The 17,301-nt window shown below is 53.1% G+C and overlaps 1 protein-coding gene across 2 annotated transcripts in view; it reads right to left on the bottom strand.

Annotated features, from left to right (window-relative positions):
- GNB1L (G protein subunit beta 1 like) overlaps nucleotides 1–16,823 on the bottom strand; it is a 93,552-nt gene extending 76,729 nt beyond the window's left edge. The window contains exons 1-3 of one of the 2 annotated variants that reach the window (XM_077160357.1): nucleotides 16,750–16,823; nucleotides 16,546–16,614; nucleotides 1,551–1,629 (exon numbers count right to left, since the gene is read on the bottom strand). In XM_077160357.1, the coding sequence (XP_077016472.1) occupies nucleotides 1,551–1,601 (51 nt within the window). In that variant the 5' untranslated portion in view covers nucleotides 1,602–1,629; nucleotides 16,546–16,614; nucleotides 16,750–16,823. The remainder of the gene's footprint in view (nucleotides 1–1,550; nucleotides 1,630–16,545; nucleotides 16,615–16,749) is intronic. The other variant, XM_077160358.1, reaches the window with a different exon arrangement.
- Between the last annotated feature and the right edge of the window lie 478 nt (nucleotides 16,824–17,301).

Raw genomic sequence — 17,301 nt, forward strand, 5'->3', positions numbered from 1 at the left:
ACCGCGCGCTCCCGGCATTGTCCGCCCTTCGCCTTTGAAGCCTCGCTGAGTGATTGAAGCGGCTCCTTCCCGCGGGCCCGGTAACCCGACTCTAAGCTGCGGGATAAAGGTAGTTTGTCTCCCCTCGCCCGTCTGTCAGCGCCTCCTCCGTAATTAGCCCTAATGATGGCCAAGGGCCGGCCTCCCATTCGCTTATTAGATCAGAAACTGTATCGCGGCCGCGTCTGTCAGCACCCCAACCAGCGACCTTCGATTCACAGGATCCTCTGTCAGGGACCCGCCTTCAAAGACGTGGGTCCCCGCGAGGAATTCCGGGGGTGCACAGGGTGGCCGGGCAGGGGCCGGGAGGCGGGGGCTGTACCCACCCAACCCGGGCTTCCGGCCATCCATCCAGAACCTTCCTCGGCACCTCCACCTCCCGTGGTGGGCAGGCGGGTCCTGGGCTGGCGCTAGGTAGAGAGACACAAGGACAGTGGGGGCAGGGTCTGCAGGCCAGAGGAGGAGGGCTGGCCTCTGAGCTCGCTCGCAGGCTCTCGCTCTGCCCACCCAGAGCTGGCTACTTAGCCCAGCAGTCACTTCCAGCTCCAGCCACCGCCAGGTGCCAACCTGAGCTCCAGTTTCTCTGGAGGCTGCAAGGGGCAGCGCTGGGTCTAGGGTGGCTCCTGGGGCTCCCCAAGCACAGCACCCGGACACTGACCCTATCCAGCTCTGGGCATGCCTCCTCCCCTGGACGGGGCCCCACATGGGCAGGGGAGATGGGGGTGGGCCAGGCTGCAGCCCCAGGACCCAGGCCTGGCCACTCAGGGGGTTGGGACGCAGGCAGGGTGACGGGTGGCCCCTGCTTCTCCACCCAGGAAAGTGTTGCCCCCACGACAGTCTCACAGGGGCCTGTGATCCATGCCAGCTGCTCCCACCCCAATCCTCCCAAGCTCCCGGCCCCCAGTGGGGCACCTGCAGGGTCAGGCTGGGCAGGGGGCACAGGGTGAGTCCTGGGGAAACACAGCCAGGATCGCCACCGTTCCTCCAGCATGCATGGAAAGCTCAAGGGTGGGAGCAGGCGGCTGGGTCTGGAGAAAATGCCAGGTGAGGACTATGGGCTGGGGACAGGTGGGATGGGGACACGGCTCTCTGTAAACTGATGTCTTGTACCAGCTGAGGAAGCATCGCCCCCAGGAGCCAGGTGGAGAGGGGGGGCAGCCGGGCAGGCCCTGAAGCCACGAGAAGCAGGAAGGAAGTCCGGCTCAGGGCATTTGTAGCCAGCCTGCCCCAGCACTTATGGACAGCGGCGGGATTCCGGGCAGGGACGCGGGAGCGGCCGGCCTCTCTGTCCCCGGACACATGGGCCAACGCACCACCCCATGGGAAGCGCACCCTTCCCCAGCACCAGCGCTGGCTTGGCACCCACCCCTGCCAGGCTCGGTCGGAGCGGCCAGCTGCCAGATGCCATGGGGGAAGCTAAGGTGGGTGCCTACGGCCTGGGGCGAAATGCTGCCTGTGGCTCCTGCAGAATCAGGAAAGGAGCCCCACATGGGAAAGGGGAACTGGCTTACCCACAGCAGGTCCCCCCACCAAAGGGGACAGTCAGGTGACAGTGGTGCCATCTCCTAGGGGCCGCCGTCTTCTGGGCACCTGGAGGCTCAGAGAGGTGGAGTCAGTTGCTGGTGGCCCTCCTGCAGCAGCCCGGGGACCTGGCCACAGGCAGCAGGCAGACAGCAGCCAGGGCAGGGGCACAGCGGGGGCAGGGCGTGAGGGACCAGGCAACGCCAGAACCAGACATCTGGGTGGGGCACAGATGGCACACAGGACCCTAGCTGCCCAAGCTTGACCCCCACTTCCAAACCACCCCCCCACACCTTCCGGACCCCCCATGCCTTCTGGATCCCTACCCCATGCCGCCCAGGACCACCCCATGCCTTCCAGACCCCCCACACCTTCCGGATTCTCCCTCCATTTCCGGATCCCCACCCTCGTGGGACCCCAGCCACCAGGCCCACCCAACGCCTTCTGGACCCACTGCATGTCTTCTGATGCCCACCCTCATGACCCCTGGGGACCCCTAACCCCTGCGTTCAGCCACAGAGTCAGAACCTCACCCCAAAGGCTGCACCCTCTCGGCAGCCCGTATACATCAGTGTGGAGCAGGCAGCATCTGCACACGTGCACCTGTTCCCCAGAGGGAGGCCAGCGTGTGCCCGTAAATTACAGCCACCCATGGGGCAGTGTGAGCTCACCCACCCCAGCAGCCAGGGGGCCCCTGCGCTGCCCGGGGATACCCCCTCCAGGACGCCCACAGCCGTGGCACATGACACCACCCCCAGGGTGTACACAGGCCCAGCCCCCAGGAGGAGGTGCCCCAGCCACTCTCTGCGTATCCACCTGCGCAGACTGGGCACCACGCGACTCAGACTGGGCAGACAGCACCCAGGGGTGACAGGGAGAGGGGAGGGAGGTCGGTGGTCCCTCTCCACTCATCTGGAGGCCCCCCACAGGGAGAAAGAGTGTCCGGCAAGCAGAGGGGCCCCCCACACCCAGGAGGGAAGGGGCACAGCTGCTATGGCACCTGGCAGGATGGGGGCTCGGGCCAGGCAGGACCCAACCATGGCCCCAACGTCATGTCACACCTTCCATGGTGAGGCCACTGAGACCCAGGGGAGAGGCTCTGTGAGCCCCATGGTCTTGGCTGTTCCCAGAACAGGGGACACAGGCCTGCACTGGCCACTGCAGCTGGGCCCCAGCCACTGGGTCCCCCAGCATCCTGTCTGCTCCTCTGTCTGTCTGTAAAACAACATGAGTGGACAGCCAGCCAAGAGCCGACTCAGGGGAGAAGGTATCTGGAAACCACATATCCAATAAGGGTTTAATATCCAGAAGATATAAAGAAATCCTACAAACTCAACAATAAAAAGGCAAGCAATCCAATTAAAAATGGGCAAAAGGCATGAATAGACATTTTTTTCCAAATGGGAAAAAGAGATGGCTGAAAAGCACAGGCAAAGATGCTCATTTTCATTAGCTACTAGGGAAGTGCAAATCAAAACCACAGTGAGATGCCACCTCATGCTTACTAGAACGGCTGCTATTAAACCAATGGGAAGCTACAAGCCTGGGAGAGGGTGTGGAGAGACAGCACTCAGATGCTGCTGCAGGGATGTACAACAGTGCAATCGCTGGTGGGGACGGGTTGGCAGATACTCAGGGAGCTAAGCAGAGAGCTGCCGTAAACCCAGCAGTTCCTCCACTCGGGTTCACCCAGGATTGCTGAAAGCAGACATGTGAACAGACATCTGCCCGCTGATGTTCACAGCGGCATTATTCACAATTGCCAAGAGATGGAGAAACGAGTGTCCTGTCCATCAACAGACAAGTGGATAAACAAATTTGTATACATACGATGGAACATTATGCAGCAGTGAGGAAGGCAGCCCCGAAGCATGTGACAACAGGGATGAACTGTGAGTACGTTATGTGGAGTAAAACATGTCAGCCACAAAAGCACAACCGTTGTATGAGCTCACAGATGCGAATTATAATACATACTAGAATACACGTTACCAGGAGCCAGAATGAGGCTAGAGAATGAGGAGCAGTTGCTTAAGATGTGCAGGGTGTTTAACTGGGGTGAACTTAAACATTTGGGGATGGAGGAGGTGACGGCAGCACGATATTGAGAGCAATTAACAGAGATGAGTGGCGTGTGAGCGTGACAGCAGGGGGTGTGTAGAGGGGTGCCTGACACAGCAGGAACGCTGGAGGTTACGGCACGGGAATGGATGCCACGGAGAACCTTGCAGTGGACAAGGTTCAGGATTAACTGCACAGATAAGGAACAGTTCGTCCATGAGCTAAGTCAGATCACTGCTACGAGGTGCTGATAATACAGGGTGCAAGGGGAAAATGTCCCATTGGAGAGGATGGACAGCAGTGCACAGTTATCCTTCAGCTCTTCCCCCGACAGTAACAGATGTACCTGACCGGCGCAGGGGCCAGACACTGGGCAGAAGGGCCATGGGATGTTTTGATAATATACACACACCTTTGGAGTAATGACAGCACACGACAGGTGGGTGCAGTGAGGAAGGCACAGCTGCGGGAGCCGCCGCGAGCCACAGGCCATTCACTCTGTACCAGACAGGACGGTTGAAAGGGAAGACAGCAGAGGCTGGAAGTGGGCACAGCGGCGTGCCCAGTGGCAAGGAGGGGGGTGCCCTGCACCAAGGTGGGCAAACTGGGCCAGGGACAAGGAGGAAAGGGGATCCTCGGCTGAGGAAGCATGGGCCTCGCGCAGGAAAAGTTCACGCCTTGCTCATGTTCCATGCCTGGCACACTGGCGGAGCAACCCGACTCTCGGCAGGCTCTCTGGAGACAGCGACAGGCCCCCTGTACCCCACGCGGCTGTGAGTGGGCCCGTGATTTCCAGGGAAGGCACATGCCAGGACAACATGGGAGAGAGATCCCCTCCAAGGAAACAGGAGACCCCGCCGAGGGCAAGGTGCAGCAAGCTCACCCTTGCGCACCCGCATGTGGAGACCTGCAGAGGCTGCCCGCAACAATGCTGCCCACACTGCAAAAGGGAAACTGAGGCAATCTGCCAGGGACACCTCCCCACAGGTCTGAGTGCAGGTCTACGCCCCCATGCTTTCTCAACGGCCTCCATCCGGCACTGCTGTGTGACGCCTACAGTGCGTGTGGCCCCATGGCTGGCCACGTGGGTGGAGTGACAAGTGCTATCATGGCCCACTGTGTCCTCTTGCCTGTGACCATGGGAACCTGGGCTTGTCCACATGAGCCCAAGGGGCTGAAGTAAGCAGGAGGGACCTTTTTGTTACTGCAGTGTAATCTGGCATGCCCTGGCTGCTATCGGGGTGATGCTTCTGTTCACCTGCCCCTTGCTGAGGGCCTTGGGCTGTTCCCAGCCACGCCTCACATGGGGTGCTCCGTAAGTATGGTCTTGTGTAAGCCCCCTGGGAGGGGGCAGCTAGTGTAGCTCACAGAGGGCAGGTGACACAATAGGCCTTGGTTTACAAATGGAGCCCCAGCACTCTTGGCCAGTGGAGGACCACAGCAGGCTCAGTGCTCCAGGGACTCACACATGCACCACTGCGGATGGGAAGCCCCATTTCTCTAGGAAGTTGACGGTTCTGGGGATCTAAAACTTAGTCCTGCACGTCACAGGCAAAAGAAAAACAAAACAAAACAAAAAACACAATCCCCCCCCAAAAAAGACCCATACTTCCCTGCAGTATTTTTACATGTATTTTTAATGCTGAAATATTTCCTCTATCTAGAACAGATGCCGGCATAAAGAGTGAGGTAGGTGATAGTTCTACGCCTCCCAGGTGGTCAGTCGTCCCCACCCTTTATTGAACCACTCATTTTGGCCCCATGAACGTGAAGCAGCAGTTCCTGCACATTCTAAATGCCCATATTTATTCAGCTGTTTCTGAACTCTCAATTCCCAGCTCACCTGTCTCCATCAATATGCAAGCATCGAAATGAGTGTAGCTTGATTACATGGTTCCTTATCTCACAGGTCTCACTCACCCTCAGTGCTCCCTCGTTTTTAGAATTTTATTTCCCAGCCCACACACCACATCCCACCTTTAGGACATAAACTCCCCGGATATTCCCAAGGGAAGTGGGGAACAGCACAGGGGGCAGGACGACAGGGGGCCTGTGCAGCCCAGCCCAGCCCTGAGCAACTGCAGCATACCTGTCAGACGCTGTCACTGCCCTGGGCACAAGCACCCACTCTGAGCATCTGTCCCAGATCCTTGCTGGGTCTCCTGCTCTCTGGGTTTCTTCTCTCCCAAGGGGGAGGGGGCAGCTGGGCCCTTGTACCTGCCAAAAGGCAGGGCCCCCTACACCCTCTCCACCCAGCAGGCACACGGCTCCCTCCCCACCCCCAGTGCTGCGATGAGGCCTCCTCTCCTTTCCAGTGGAAAAACAGCCATGCAGTCTCTCCCCATGTCCTCTGCAGCCTTCCCTGGAAGTCACCCCATTCTAGAGCCGGCCCTGCAGTCACTTTTTTTTGGCTAGATGGCTGCTTATTATCCCGAATCCCATCCCCTCCCAAATAGCTCGACTTATTTGCAATGCATGTCTCGCCTTATCCTTTCTTTCTACTTTTGTCGTGTGGCTCTGTCAACTGTGAGCTGCCCCTCCGAATAGTGACTACACCTGGCCCAGGTGTGCCTGCCCATCTTGCACCTGGCCCAGGTGTGCCTGCCCATCCTGAACCTCGCCCGGGTGTGCCTGCCCATCCAGAACCTGGCCCAGGTGTGCCTGCCCATCCAGAACCTGACTCAGGGAGCCTCAGCCCAGCACTCATTCCCAGAAAGCCCATCCTCCGTCCCCGCATGGGCTCCAGCCTACTGCCTGCTGTACCTGTGGCTCTGCAGAATTGGAACTCAAGGCCGACTCCACCCTCTAGGCCTCCTATTCCCACCCCTTCAGCCCCAATTCCTTCCACCAGACCCTTCTGTCCTCAGAACCATCCTGCAAACTGCCACACCAGCCACGAATGCTGCCTGGGGCGCCCTGTTCCCGACAGGAGGGCCTGAGCAACAGCCGCCACAGACCCAACACCCATTTAATGAATGCCAACTGTGTACTGGGGCCCAGAGCTAAGATAAAGGTCCTGCCCTAAAGGTTCACAGTTACCGGGGAGACATGGGTCACTTCGACAGCCAGGGTTGTGAAGTGCTGAGTCAGCAAGGCGCAGGGATGCTATAAAGAGGACTGTGGAGGGCAGCACTGCAGCACGTGCAAAGGTGCTGAGATATAAAAAGGCACGTGGGGAAACCAGGCAAGATGGGAAGGTTCCCTACAGAAAGGGGAAATGCTGGAGCTGAGAGTGGGGGCCCCTGCTGCCCCCTTGCCGCACCCGACTGGCAAACCCACAGGGAATGCCCCAACTCTGCTGAGGAAATCGCCCACTCAGCATGAAGGATTGAACTGGCTGCCTCCTCCATGAAACCTTCCTTAAATTCCAGCAAGAGGACAAGGGTCCCAGGGAGCAGAGATGGAGAGAGGGCCAGAGCCCACCTGGGCGGAGGCCAAGGCTGAGGGGCACCCAGGGGGGTCCAATGTGGGTCGGTCAGGGTGGGGTGGGTGGCACATACCCAATGGAGGTGGAGGTAAGGTAAGGGACCCTCTCCACTGGCCAGGTGGGGCCAGGTAAGATGGTGCTCCCAGTAGATGCAGGGGGAAGTGGGAGGCTGAGGGGCACAGGGGGCAAACGCTTGTGCCCAGACACGGAAGGGTCCGAAACAAGTGCCATCTGCTCAGCACGGGGTCAGCGGGCAGAGCTCCAATGAAGCAGGGCAGAGAAGGATCTTGTCACCTGGCGATGGCACACAGTCTGCCTAGATGCTGGGGGGCTCCTAGGCCAAGCAGGCCACGTCCTACCTGATCAGAGCTGCATGCAGAACTGCCCAGGCAGGGAGCTTCCCGAACCCAAGGCTGCTTTCCTTGGCTAGCCGCCTCTTGGCCTAAGCATCTGTAGCTGTAGAGTTAGGGCCAGGCTGAGTCGGAGTGGTTGGAGCAGCTGGGACAGCCTGGGAGGGGTCCCCATGCCAAGAGCCGGGGCTTCAGAGAACCGAGCTAAGCACCACCTTAGCAGTAGCAGCTGTGGCCCACAGGCAGCTGGCTCGAGGCCACGGGCAGGGTTGGGGCACAGCCACATGGGACTCAGTGAAACTGTTTGGGTCTTAGATGACTTCCTCAAGGTCCTGGCAGAAGAGCTTATAAGCTCATGTCAAGCAGAGGCAAATCCCTGCTGAGGTACGGAGCTGCCCATGCCTGCACCCAGGCACCTGAGGGTCCTGGTGGTGCTCAAAGCAGAAGGACGTATCATCACCCAGAAACCATGGAGATCCATCAAAGGGGACTGGGTTCACCCTGGGGGTCCTTGAGCCGGGCCTGCGCACAGCCAGAGCAATCTCTGGCGGCCTGTCCCCGCATGTACTGCCCGCCTTGCTGGCCTGCCCCATGACCATGTGCATGCCCTGGGGTCCCCACAGCAGGGCCGCTGATCCAGGGATAAAGAAGGGGTTGGGCCCAACCCCAGCCGAGGCACGTCCATCTGCGGCCAAAGGTGCACGTTGGTGTAAATGGCAGCTTCCAGAACGGGGTTACGAGTCCGTGCCGCAGGACATGCTGGGAGCTGGGCAGTTGCACGCCAACTTCGAGAAGGAAGGGGAGTGGGAGAAGAGACAGTGCAAGGGGGAGGGTGTGGGCAAAGGCGGCCATGCGGGACACACAGGAGACAGATGGGTTGGATGGGGCCAAGGCAGAGCCAGGCTGCTCCAGGTAGTGCTGAGGATCTGGGTGCAGGCACACAGCCTCAGGAGAGTAGAGGAGCACCAAGGGGAATGTCAGGTGCGGGCCATCTTCTGAGGCAACATGTGCAAAAAACAAGGTGGGGCTCCTCTCCCCTCTTTGTCCGCCGGCCCAGCGCGCGGCGCCCACGCCCCGCAGCAGTCGGCCCGCCCTCCCTCCTCTCCCCTCTTTGTCCGCCGGCCAGGCGCGCGGCGTCCACGCCCCGCAGCAGCCGGCCCGCCCGCCCTCCTCTCCCCTCTTCCCCTTCCTGCTCCAGCGGCTCTCCAACCACCACCGTGCCCTCTTCCGCCTTCACCGGCTCCTCCGCCACCGGCCTCGACAGCCTTGCCACCCTCACTTTTCTCCTCCAGAACAGTTACTGAGGGAGTGGAAACAATACAGAGCAGCTCCCGGAGCCACGACGGACATCAAAGGGTCGGCGTACCCCATCCTGGAATGGCTGACTGTCTGGGAGAACCAGCTCCGGTGAGATCACAGAGGGGCGTGGGCTTTCCCGGGCGGGACGGCAAGCGGCCGGAGTCCCTCCCTTCCTCCTTCCCAGGCCAGCTGGCAGAATTGGGCAGGCGGCCCCCTCAAGCCGCGGCGGCTGGCGCTCCCACCACGCGAGGCCCCCCGGACCAACTGAAAGAGTTGGGTCGGAAATCCCCAGACTGCGGAGAACGGTGACCGGGGGGTCCCTTCCAAACACGTGACTCCCCGGTCCGGCTGGGAACAGTGCACTCTTCCGGGCTACGACAGCTGGCGCCCTACCGCCACGCTTGGCGCCCCGGGCCGACTAGGAAATTCGGTCGGGCGCTCTCCCGTGCTGCGGCGGCCGGTGACCATCCCCGCGTTCAGACCCCCGGGCCGGCTGGCACTCTTCCAAGATGCTTCGGCTGCCGAACCTCCCCTACGGTGAGAGTTTTCCAGAGTTAAAGGACCCACAGCAACTTTCACTGGTGGAACCCGTAGACAAACGTGTGCCACGAGCGTCACCTACTGGGCAGGATAAGAAAAACAGAACCCAGAGATTTCACAGAAAAATCTTTCAACCTGTGGGGTCCAACACCCAGGGAAATCTGACTAAATGCCCAGACACCAGCAGAAGATAACGGATCACGCTCAGAAAATTGAAAATATGGCCCAGTCAAAGGAACAAACCAATAGTTCAAATGAGATACAGGAGCTAAAACAACTACTGCTGAATATACGAACAGAACTGGAAAACCTCTTCAAAAACGAAATCGATAAATTGAGGGAGGACATGAAGAAGACATGGGCTGATCAAAAAGAAGAAATAGAAAAACTGAAAAAACAAATCACAGAGCTTATGGAAGTGAAGGATAAAGTAGAAAAGATGGAAAAAACAATGGATACCTACAATGATAGATTTAAAGAGACAGAAGATAGAATTAGTGATTTGGAGGATGGAACATCTGAATTCCAAAAAGAAACAGAAACTATCCAGAAAAGAATGGAAAAATTTGAACAGGGTATCAGGGAACTCAAGGACAATATGAACCGCACAAATATACGTGTTGTGGGTGTCCCAGAAGGAGAAGAGAAGGGAAAAGGAGGAGAAAAACTAATGGAAGAAATTTTCACTGAAAATTTCCCAACTCTTATGAAAGACCTAAAATTACAGATCCAAGAAGTGCAGCGCACCCCAAAGAGATTAGACCCAAATAGGCGTTCCCCAAGACACTTACTAGTTAGAATGTCAGAGGTCAAAGAGAAAGAGAGGATCTTGAAAGTAGCGAGAGAGAAGCAATCCAAAACATACAAGGGAAACCCAATAAGACTATGTGTAGATTTCTCAGCAGAAACCATGGAAGCTAGAAGACAGTGGGATGATATATTTAAGTTACTAAAAGAGAAAAACTGCCAACCAAGACTCCTATATCCAGCAAAATTGTCCTTCAAAAATGAGGGAGAAATTAAAACATTCTCAGACAAAAAGTCACTGAGAGAATTTGTGACCAAGAGACTAGCTCTGCAAGAAATACTAAAGGGAGCACTAGAGTCAGATACAAAAAGACAGAAGAGAGAGACATGGAGAAGAGTGTAGAAAGAAGGAAAGTCAGATATGATATATATAATACAAAAGGCAAAATGGTAGAGGAAAATATTATCCAAACAGTAATAACTCTAAATGTTAATGGACTGAATTCCCCAATCAAAAGACATAGACTGGCAGAATGGATTAAAAAACAGGATCCTTCTATATGCTGTCTACAGGAAACACATCTTAGACCCAAAGATAAATATAGGTTGAAAGTGAAAGGTTGGGAAAAGATATTTCATGCAAATAACAACCAGAAAAGAGCAGGAGTGGCTATACTAATATCCAACAAATTAGACTTCAAATGTAAAACAGTTAAAAGAGACAAAGAAGGACACTATATACTAATAAAAGGAACAATTAAACAAGAAGACATAACAATCATAAATATTTACACACCGAACCAGAATGCCCCAAAATACGTGAGGAATACACTGCAAACACTTAAAAGGGAAATAGACACATATACCATAATAGTTGGAGACTTCAATTCACCACTCTCATCAATGGACAGAACATCTAGACAGAGGATCAATAAAGAAACAGAGAATCTGAATATTACTATAAATGAGCTAGACTTAACAGACATTTATAGGACATTACATCCCACAACAGCAGGATACACCTTTTTTTCAAGTGCTCATGGATCATTCTCAAAGATAGACCATATGCTGGGTCACAAAGCAAGTCTTAACAAATTTAAAAAGATTGAAATCATACACAACACTTTATCAGATCATAAAGGAATGAAGTTGGAAATCAATAATAGGCCGAGTGCCAGAAAATTCACAAATACATGGAGGCTCAACAACACACTCTTAAACAACCAGTGGGTCAAAGAAGAAATTGCAAGAGAAATTAGTAAATACCTAGAGGCGAATGAAAATGAAAACACAACATATCAAAATGTATGGGACGCAGCAAAGGCAGTGCTAAGAGGGATATTTATTGCCCTAAATGCCTATATCAGAAAAGAAGAAAAGGCAAAAATGCAGGAATTAACTGTTCACTTGGAAGAACTGGAGAAAGAACAGCAAACTAATCCCAAAGCAAGCAAAAGGAAAGAAATAACAAAGATCAGAGCAGAAATAAATGAAATTGAAAACATGAAAACAATAGAGAAAATCAATAAGACCAGAAGTTGGTTCTATGAGAAAATCAATAAGATTGATGGGCCCTTAGCAAGACTGACAAAAAGAAGAAGAGAGAGGATGCAAATAAATAAGATCAGAAATGGAAGAGGAGACGTAACTACTGACCTCACAGAAATAAAGGAGGTAATAACAGGATACTATGAACAACTTTACGCTAATAAATACAACAATTCAGATGAAATGGACGGGTTCCTGGAAAGACATGAACAACCAACTTTGACTCAAGAAGAAATAGATGACCTCAACAAACCAATCACAAGTAAAGAGATTGAATTAGTCATTCAAAAGCTCCCTAAAAAGAAAAGTCCAGGACCAGACGGCTTCACATGTGAATTCTACCAAACATTCCAGAAAGAATTAGTACCAACTCTCCTCAAACTCTTCAAAATAATCGAAGTGGAGGGAAAACTACCTAATTCATTCTATGAAGCCAACATCACCCTCATACCAAAACCAGGCAAAGATAGTACAAAAAAAGAAAACTACAGACCAATCTCTCTAATGAATATAGATGCAAAAATCCTCAATAAAATTCTAGCAAATCGTATCCAACAACACATTAAAAGAATTATACATCATGACCAAGTAGGATTCATCCCAGGTATGCAAGGATGGTTTAACATAAGAAAATCAATTAATGTAATACACCACATCAACAAATCAAAGCAGAAAAATCACATGATCATCTCAATTGATGCAGAGAAGGCATTTGACAAGATTCAACATCCTTTCCTGTTGAAAACACTTCAAAAGATAGGAATACAAGGGAACTTCCTTAAAATGATAGAGGGAATATATGAAAAACCCACAGCTAATATCATCCTCAATGGGGAAAAATTGAAAACTTTCCCCCTAAGATCAGGAACAAGACAAGGATGTCCACTATCACCACTATTATTCAACATTGTGTTGGAAGTTCTAGCCAAAGTAATTAGACAAGAAAAAGAAATACAAGGCATCAAAATTGGAAAGGAAGAAGTAAAACTATCACTGTTTGCAGACGATATGATACTATACGTAGAAAACCCAGAAAAATCCACAACAAAATTACTAGAGCTAATAAATGAGTATAGCAAAGTAGCAGGTTACAAGATCAACACACAAAAATATGTAGCTTTTCTATACTCTAGTAATGAACAAGCTGAGGGGGAAATCAAGAAACGAATCCCATTTACAATCGCAACTAAAAGAATAAAATACCTAGGAATAAATTTAACAAAAGAGACAAAAAACCTATATAAAGAAAACTACAAAAAACTGCTAAAAGAAATCACAGAAGACCTAAATAGATGGAAGGGCATACCGTGTTCATGGATTGGAAGACTAAATATAGTTAAGATGTCAATCCTACCTAAACTGATCTACAGTTTCAATGCAATACCAATCAAAATCCCAACAACTTATTTTTTCAGAATTAGAAAAACCAATAAGCAAATTTATCTGGAAGGGCAGGTTGCCCCGAATTGCTAAAAACATCTTGAGGAAAAAAAACGAAGCTGGAGGTCTCGCGATGCCGGACTTTAAGGCATATTATGAAGCCACAGTGGTCAAAACAGCATGGTACTGGCATAAAGATAGATATATCGACCAATGGAATCGAATAGAGTGCTCAGATATAGACCCTCTCATCTATGGACATTTGATCTTTGATAAGGCAGTCAAGCCAACTCACCTGGGACAGAACAGTCTCTTCAATAAATGGTGCCTAGAGAACTGGATATCCATATGTAAAAGAATGAAAGAAGACCCGTATCTCACACCTTATACAAAAGTTAACTCAAAATGGATCAAAGATCTAAACATTAGGTCTAAGACCATAAAACAGTTAGAGGAAAATGTAGGGAGATATCTTATGAATCTTACAACTGGAGGCGGTTTTATGGACCTTAAACCTAAAGCAAGAGCACTGAAGAAAGAAAGAAATAAATGGGAGCTCCTCAAAATTAAACACTTTTGTGCACCAAAGAACTTCATCAAGAAAGTAGAAAGACAGCCTACACAATGGGAGACAATATTTGGAAATGATATATCAGATAAAGGTCTAGTATCCAGAATTTATAAAGAGATTGTTCAACTCAAAAACAAAAAGACAGCCAACCCAATTACAAAATGGGAAAAAGACGTGAACAGACACCTACCAGAAGAGGAAATACGGATGGCCAAGAGGCACATGAAGAGATGCTCAATGTCCCTGGCCATTAGAGAAATGCAAATCAAAACCACAATGAGATATCATCTCACACCCACCAGAATGGCCATTATCAACAAAACAGAAAATGACAAGTGCTGGAGAGGATGCGGAGAAAGAGGCACACTTATCCACTGTTGGTGGGAATGTCAAATCGTGCAACCACTGTGGAAGGTAGTTTGGCGGTTCCTCAAAAAGCTGAATATAGAATTGCCATACGACCCAGCAATACCATTGCTAGGTATCTACTCAAAGGACTTAAGGGCAAAGACACAAACGGACATTTGCACACCAATGTTTATAGCAGCGTTATTTACAATTGCAAAGAGATGGAAACAGCCAAAATGTCCATCAACAGAAGAATGGCTAAACAAACTGTGGTATATACATACGATGGAATATTATGCAGCTTTAAGACAAGATAAACTTATGAAGCATGTAATAACATGGATGGACCTAGAGAACATTATGCTGAGTGAGTCTAGCCAAAAACTAAAGGACAAATACTGTATGGTCCCACTGATGTGAACGGACATTCGATAATAAACTTGAAATATGTCATTGGTAACAGAGTCCAGCAGGAGTTAGAAACAGGATAAGATAATGGGTAATTGAAGCTGAAAGGATACAGACTGTGCAACAGGACTAGATACAAAAACTCAAAAATGGACAGCACAATAATACCTAATTGTAAAGTAATCATGTTAAAACACTGAATGAAGCTGCATCTGAGCTATAGGGTTTTTTGTTTTTTTGTTTTTTTTTTTACTATTATTACTACTTTTATTTCTTTTCTCTATATTAACATTTTATATCTTTTTCTGTTGTGTTGCTAGTTCCTCTAAACCGATGCAAATGTACTAAGAAACGATGATCATGCATCTATGTGATGATGTTAAGAATTACTGAGTGCATATGTAGAATGGTATGATTTCTAAATGTTGTGTTAATTTCTTTCTTTTTTTTCTTTCCGTTAATAAAAAAAAAAAAAAACAAGGTGGGGGAAAGCAGGAACCAGGCGCAGAGGCATCACACAGCTGGTAGGAGGAGGCACCAAAAGGGCAAATCCCTGGAGCCTGAATGAAAGGCCAGAGAAGAAGGGAAGGGGCCAGAGGCTGGCCTCCCCTGGTGGTTCAGGCAGGTGGGCAAATGCTGCCTGTGGCATTTCGAGGGCAAGATGCAATGACAGATGCTGTGAATCCCAGGAGAAGGAGGGGGCAGGAATGGATGCCCCTGATTCCCACGCTCAGAAATGAAGTTGCTGCGAAGTAACACAACCCGCCTGTGCCCACAGAGTCAGTACGTGGTGGAGGCAGAAGGAACTGGCCTAGAGACCACAGGCTAGCCACTGCACACACGTGGATTATAAACCACACGTCACAGCCTGCTGAGGAGTAGACTACTAGCCTCCCAAAAGCCGTGAACTTGTTAAGTACACAGACCGTGTCATCGTATTCTTTTACTTCCTAGCCTCTTTTCAAGAACCCCATGCAGTGTCAGGCACCCGGCAACAGGACAGAGTCCATAGGGGGTGGTCTGATACTTCTCCCACCACACCACTTTCCCCCATGCTTTCCAGACTCTTGCCACCCTCACTTTACACTCCCCGTTCTAGTCAACGGCACCGGCATCTGAGTCCCCAAGTTTTAAACCCTGGAATCCTACTTTCCTTGACTTCTGTTCCCACTTTAGTGACTCATGCCAAGGACCTGGCAAGCCCTGCTGGTCACCAGCTCTTCCCTCTTTCCAAGCCGTGATCACCAGCCCTGAGCTGCCCAAACAGACCCAAACTGAGGAAAGAAGCACCAAACTTCGGCAGCTACCGCGTCCCTGGTGTGCAAGAAGCCCTCCTATGGCTCTCACTCGGCCCAGGCTGCCTAGAGCCTCTGCTGCACTTGCTCTGCAAAGGCAGACCCACCCATGGCCTCCCCACAGTTTGTCCAGACACTTCTCTGCATGTACCCCAGAACCCCTCTGGCTTGTAACTAAGGTTCCGTGGCCGGCACACGCCTCTGTGCGCTGTTTCCCCCAGGGACGACGATTATTTTGGTTTTTCGACCCGGCCCCTCACTCCAAGCCGCTGGGATCACCAGCACTTCCATCACTCAAGCATTCTACACCCTCTCTCGGGGACATCCCCCACTCCAGGGCGCGCCCACCTGAAAGCTCAGCCCCAGTTCCCCAAATCAAAGCAAGAAAAGACGACGCCAGGGTTGCTCAGGAGCTCAGTCCCATCCCTAAAAAAGCAACGACCACAAGTTTCAGTCCCACTTCCCCCAACCAATTGAGGTTAGGTGCCAGGCTGCCAGCAAAGAGCTCATCCCATGCTGGGGAGCCAGGGAGCCACCCGGGTCTCTGCTCTCCCTTTCTCCAGGCCCTGACAACCCACGTGGTGCAGAACCTTAGCTGTCACCCTGCTCACTCACCTGCAGGTCTGCCTGCCGCCTGCAGCCTCGGGGAGAAGGCTCCCCTGCCTCCCCAAGTCTGGGTGGGCTCACCACTCTTGGCCCTCCCTCGCCTGTATATCTGTCGGTCTCCCCCCCACCCCTCCCGGCACCGGGGGACTTAGCCCTTCCCCTGGACAGGACAGCGCTCTGGCGTTTGTGCGCACAAGAATTTGTCTCTCCAAAGCCAAAAGCAGCACCGGGAACGCTGGCAGGTTCACTGCTTGGAAGAGGAGACCCGAGGGCCCCGGGAATAGGAAGCCTCACACAGGGTGAGGGCTGCCCACTGCAGCGCCCCACTCCCCTCCGGCCACCGCCAAGCAGGAAACCGCGGGGACACGCGCCCACAAGCCCCACCACAACCGGCAGCTGACCTACCTGCGACTGTCCGAGGAGCAGGCCCACGACGTCCACCGGACTTTCGCCGGGCGAGCGTCCCAGCGCCACCTGCGAAGAGGGGAGTGAGATCGGGCGCCGTGAGGTAAGGCGAGGCGCGGGTACGGCCTCCCGAGACCGCGGAGACGGCCCGTAGGGTCTCCAGGCTCCCCCGCAGGCCGCCCGGGTTCCCACGGTCCCACTGACCCTCGGGGCTGGCTAGCTACACGCGACCGGCAGCGCGACTCCCGCGGCCCCACCGCCACGCGCAGCCACGCCCCCCTGCGTGCGCGCCGCAGCCGCGTGCGTGCCCGCGCTGGCTCCCGGCACGCCCCAAGCCGGCCTCCCAGCCGGCCGCGCCTGCGCCATGCACAGGGAGCGCGCGGCCACGCAGGCGCGCCCAGGCCCTGCCGCTTGGCGGCGCGGCCGCAAGGGGTGATGGGAGCGCGCGAAGCTGCCGCGCCGGGCGGCTGCGAGCCGGGCGGGCGGAGTGCGCAGGCGCGCGGGGCCGGGGCGCGCGGGGCCGGGGTCTACACCTAGCTGTCTCCAGCCGAAGAGAGGCAGGGCAGGGCCTGTGGGTTTTCTCTTGGTGGGTGGGCTGCATTGGCCCTCCCGCAGCCAGGGTTGGACCCCAAGGGGCCCGCCTGCCACCGGGAGCTGCCTTCCTGGTCAGAGCCACAGACGGGAAAACGCCGGAAAGCAGGAGGCTGGGTGTCGTCAACGCACGGGGGGCCGCCTCCCAGGGCCTCGAGGGTCCAG

The sequence above is a fragment of the Tamandua tetradactyla genome, chromosome 5 (assembly GCF_023851605.1).
Source record: "Tamandua tetradactyla isolate mTamTet1 chromosome 5, mTamTet1.pri, whole genome shotgun sequence".
In the NCBI taxonomy this organism is placed as follows: Eukaryota; Metazoa; Chordata; class Mammalia; order Pilosa; family Myrmecophagidae; genus Tamandua; species Tamandua tetradactyla.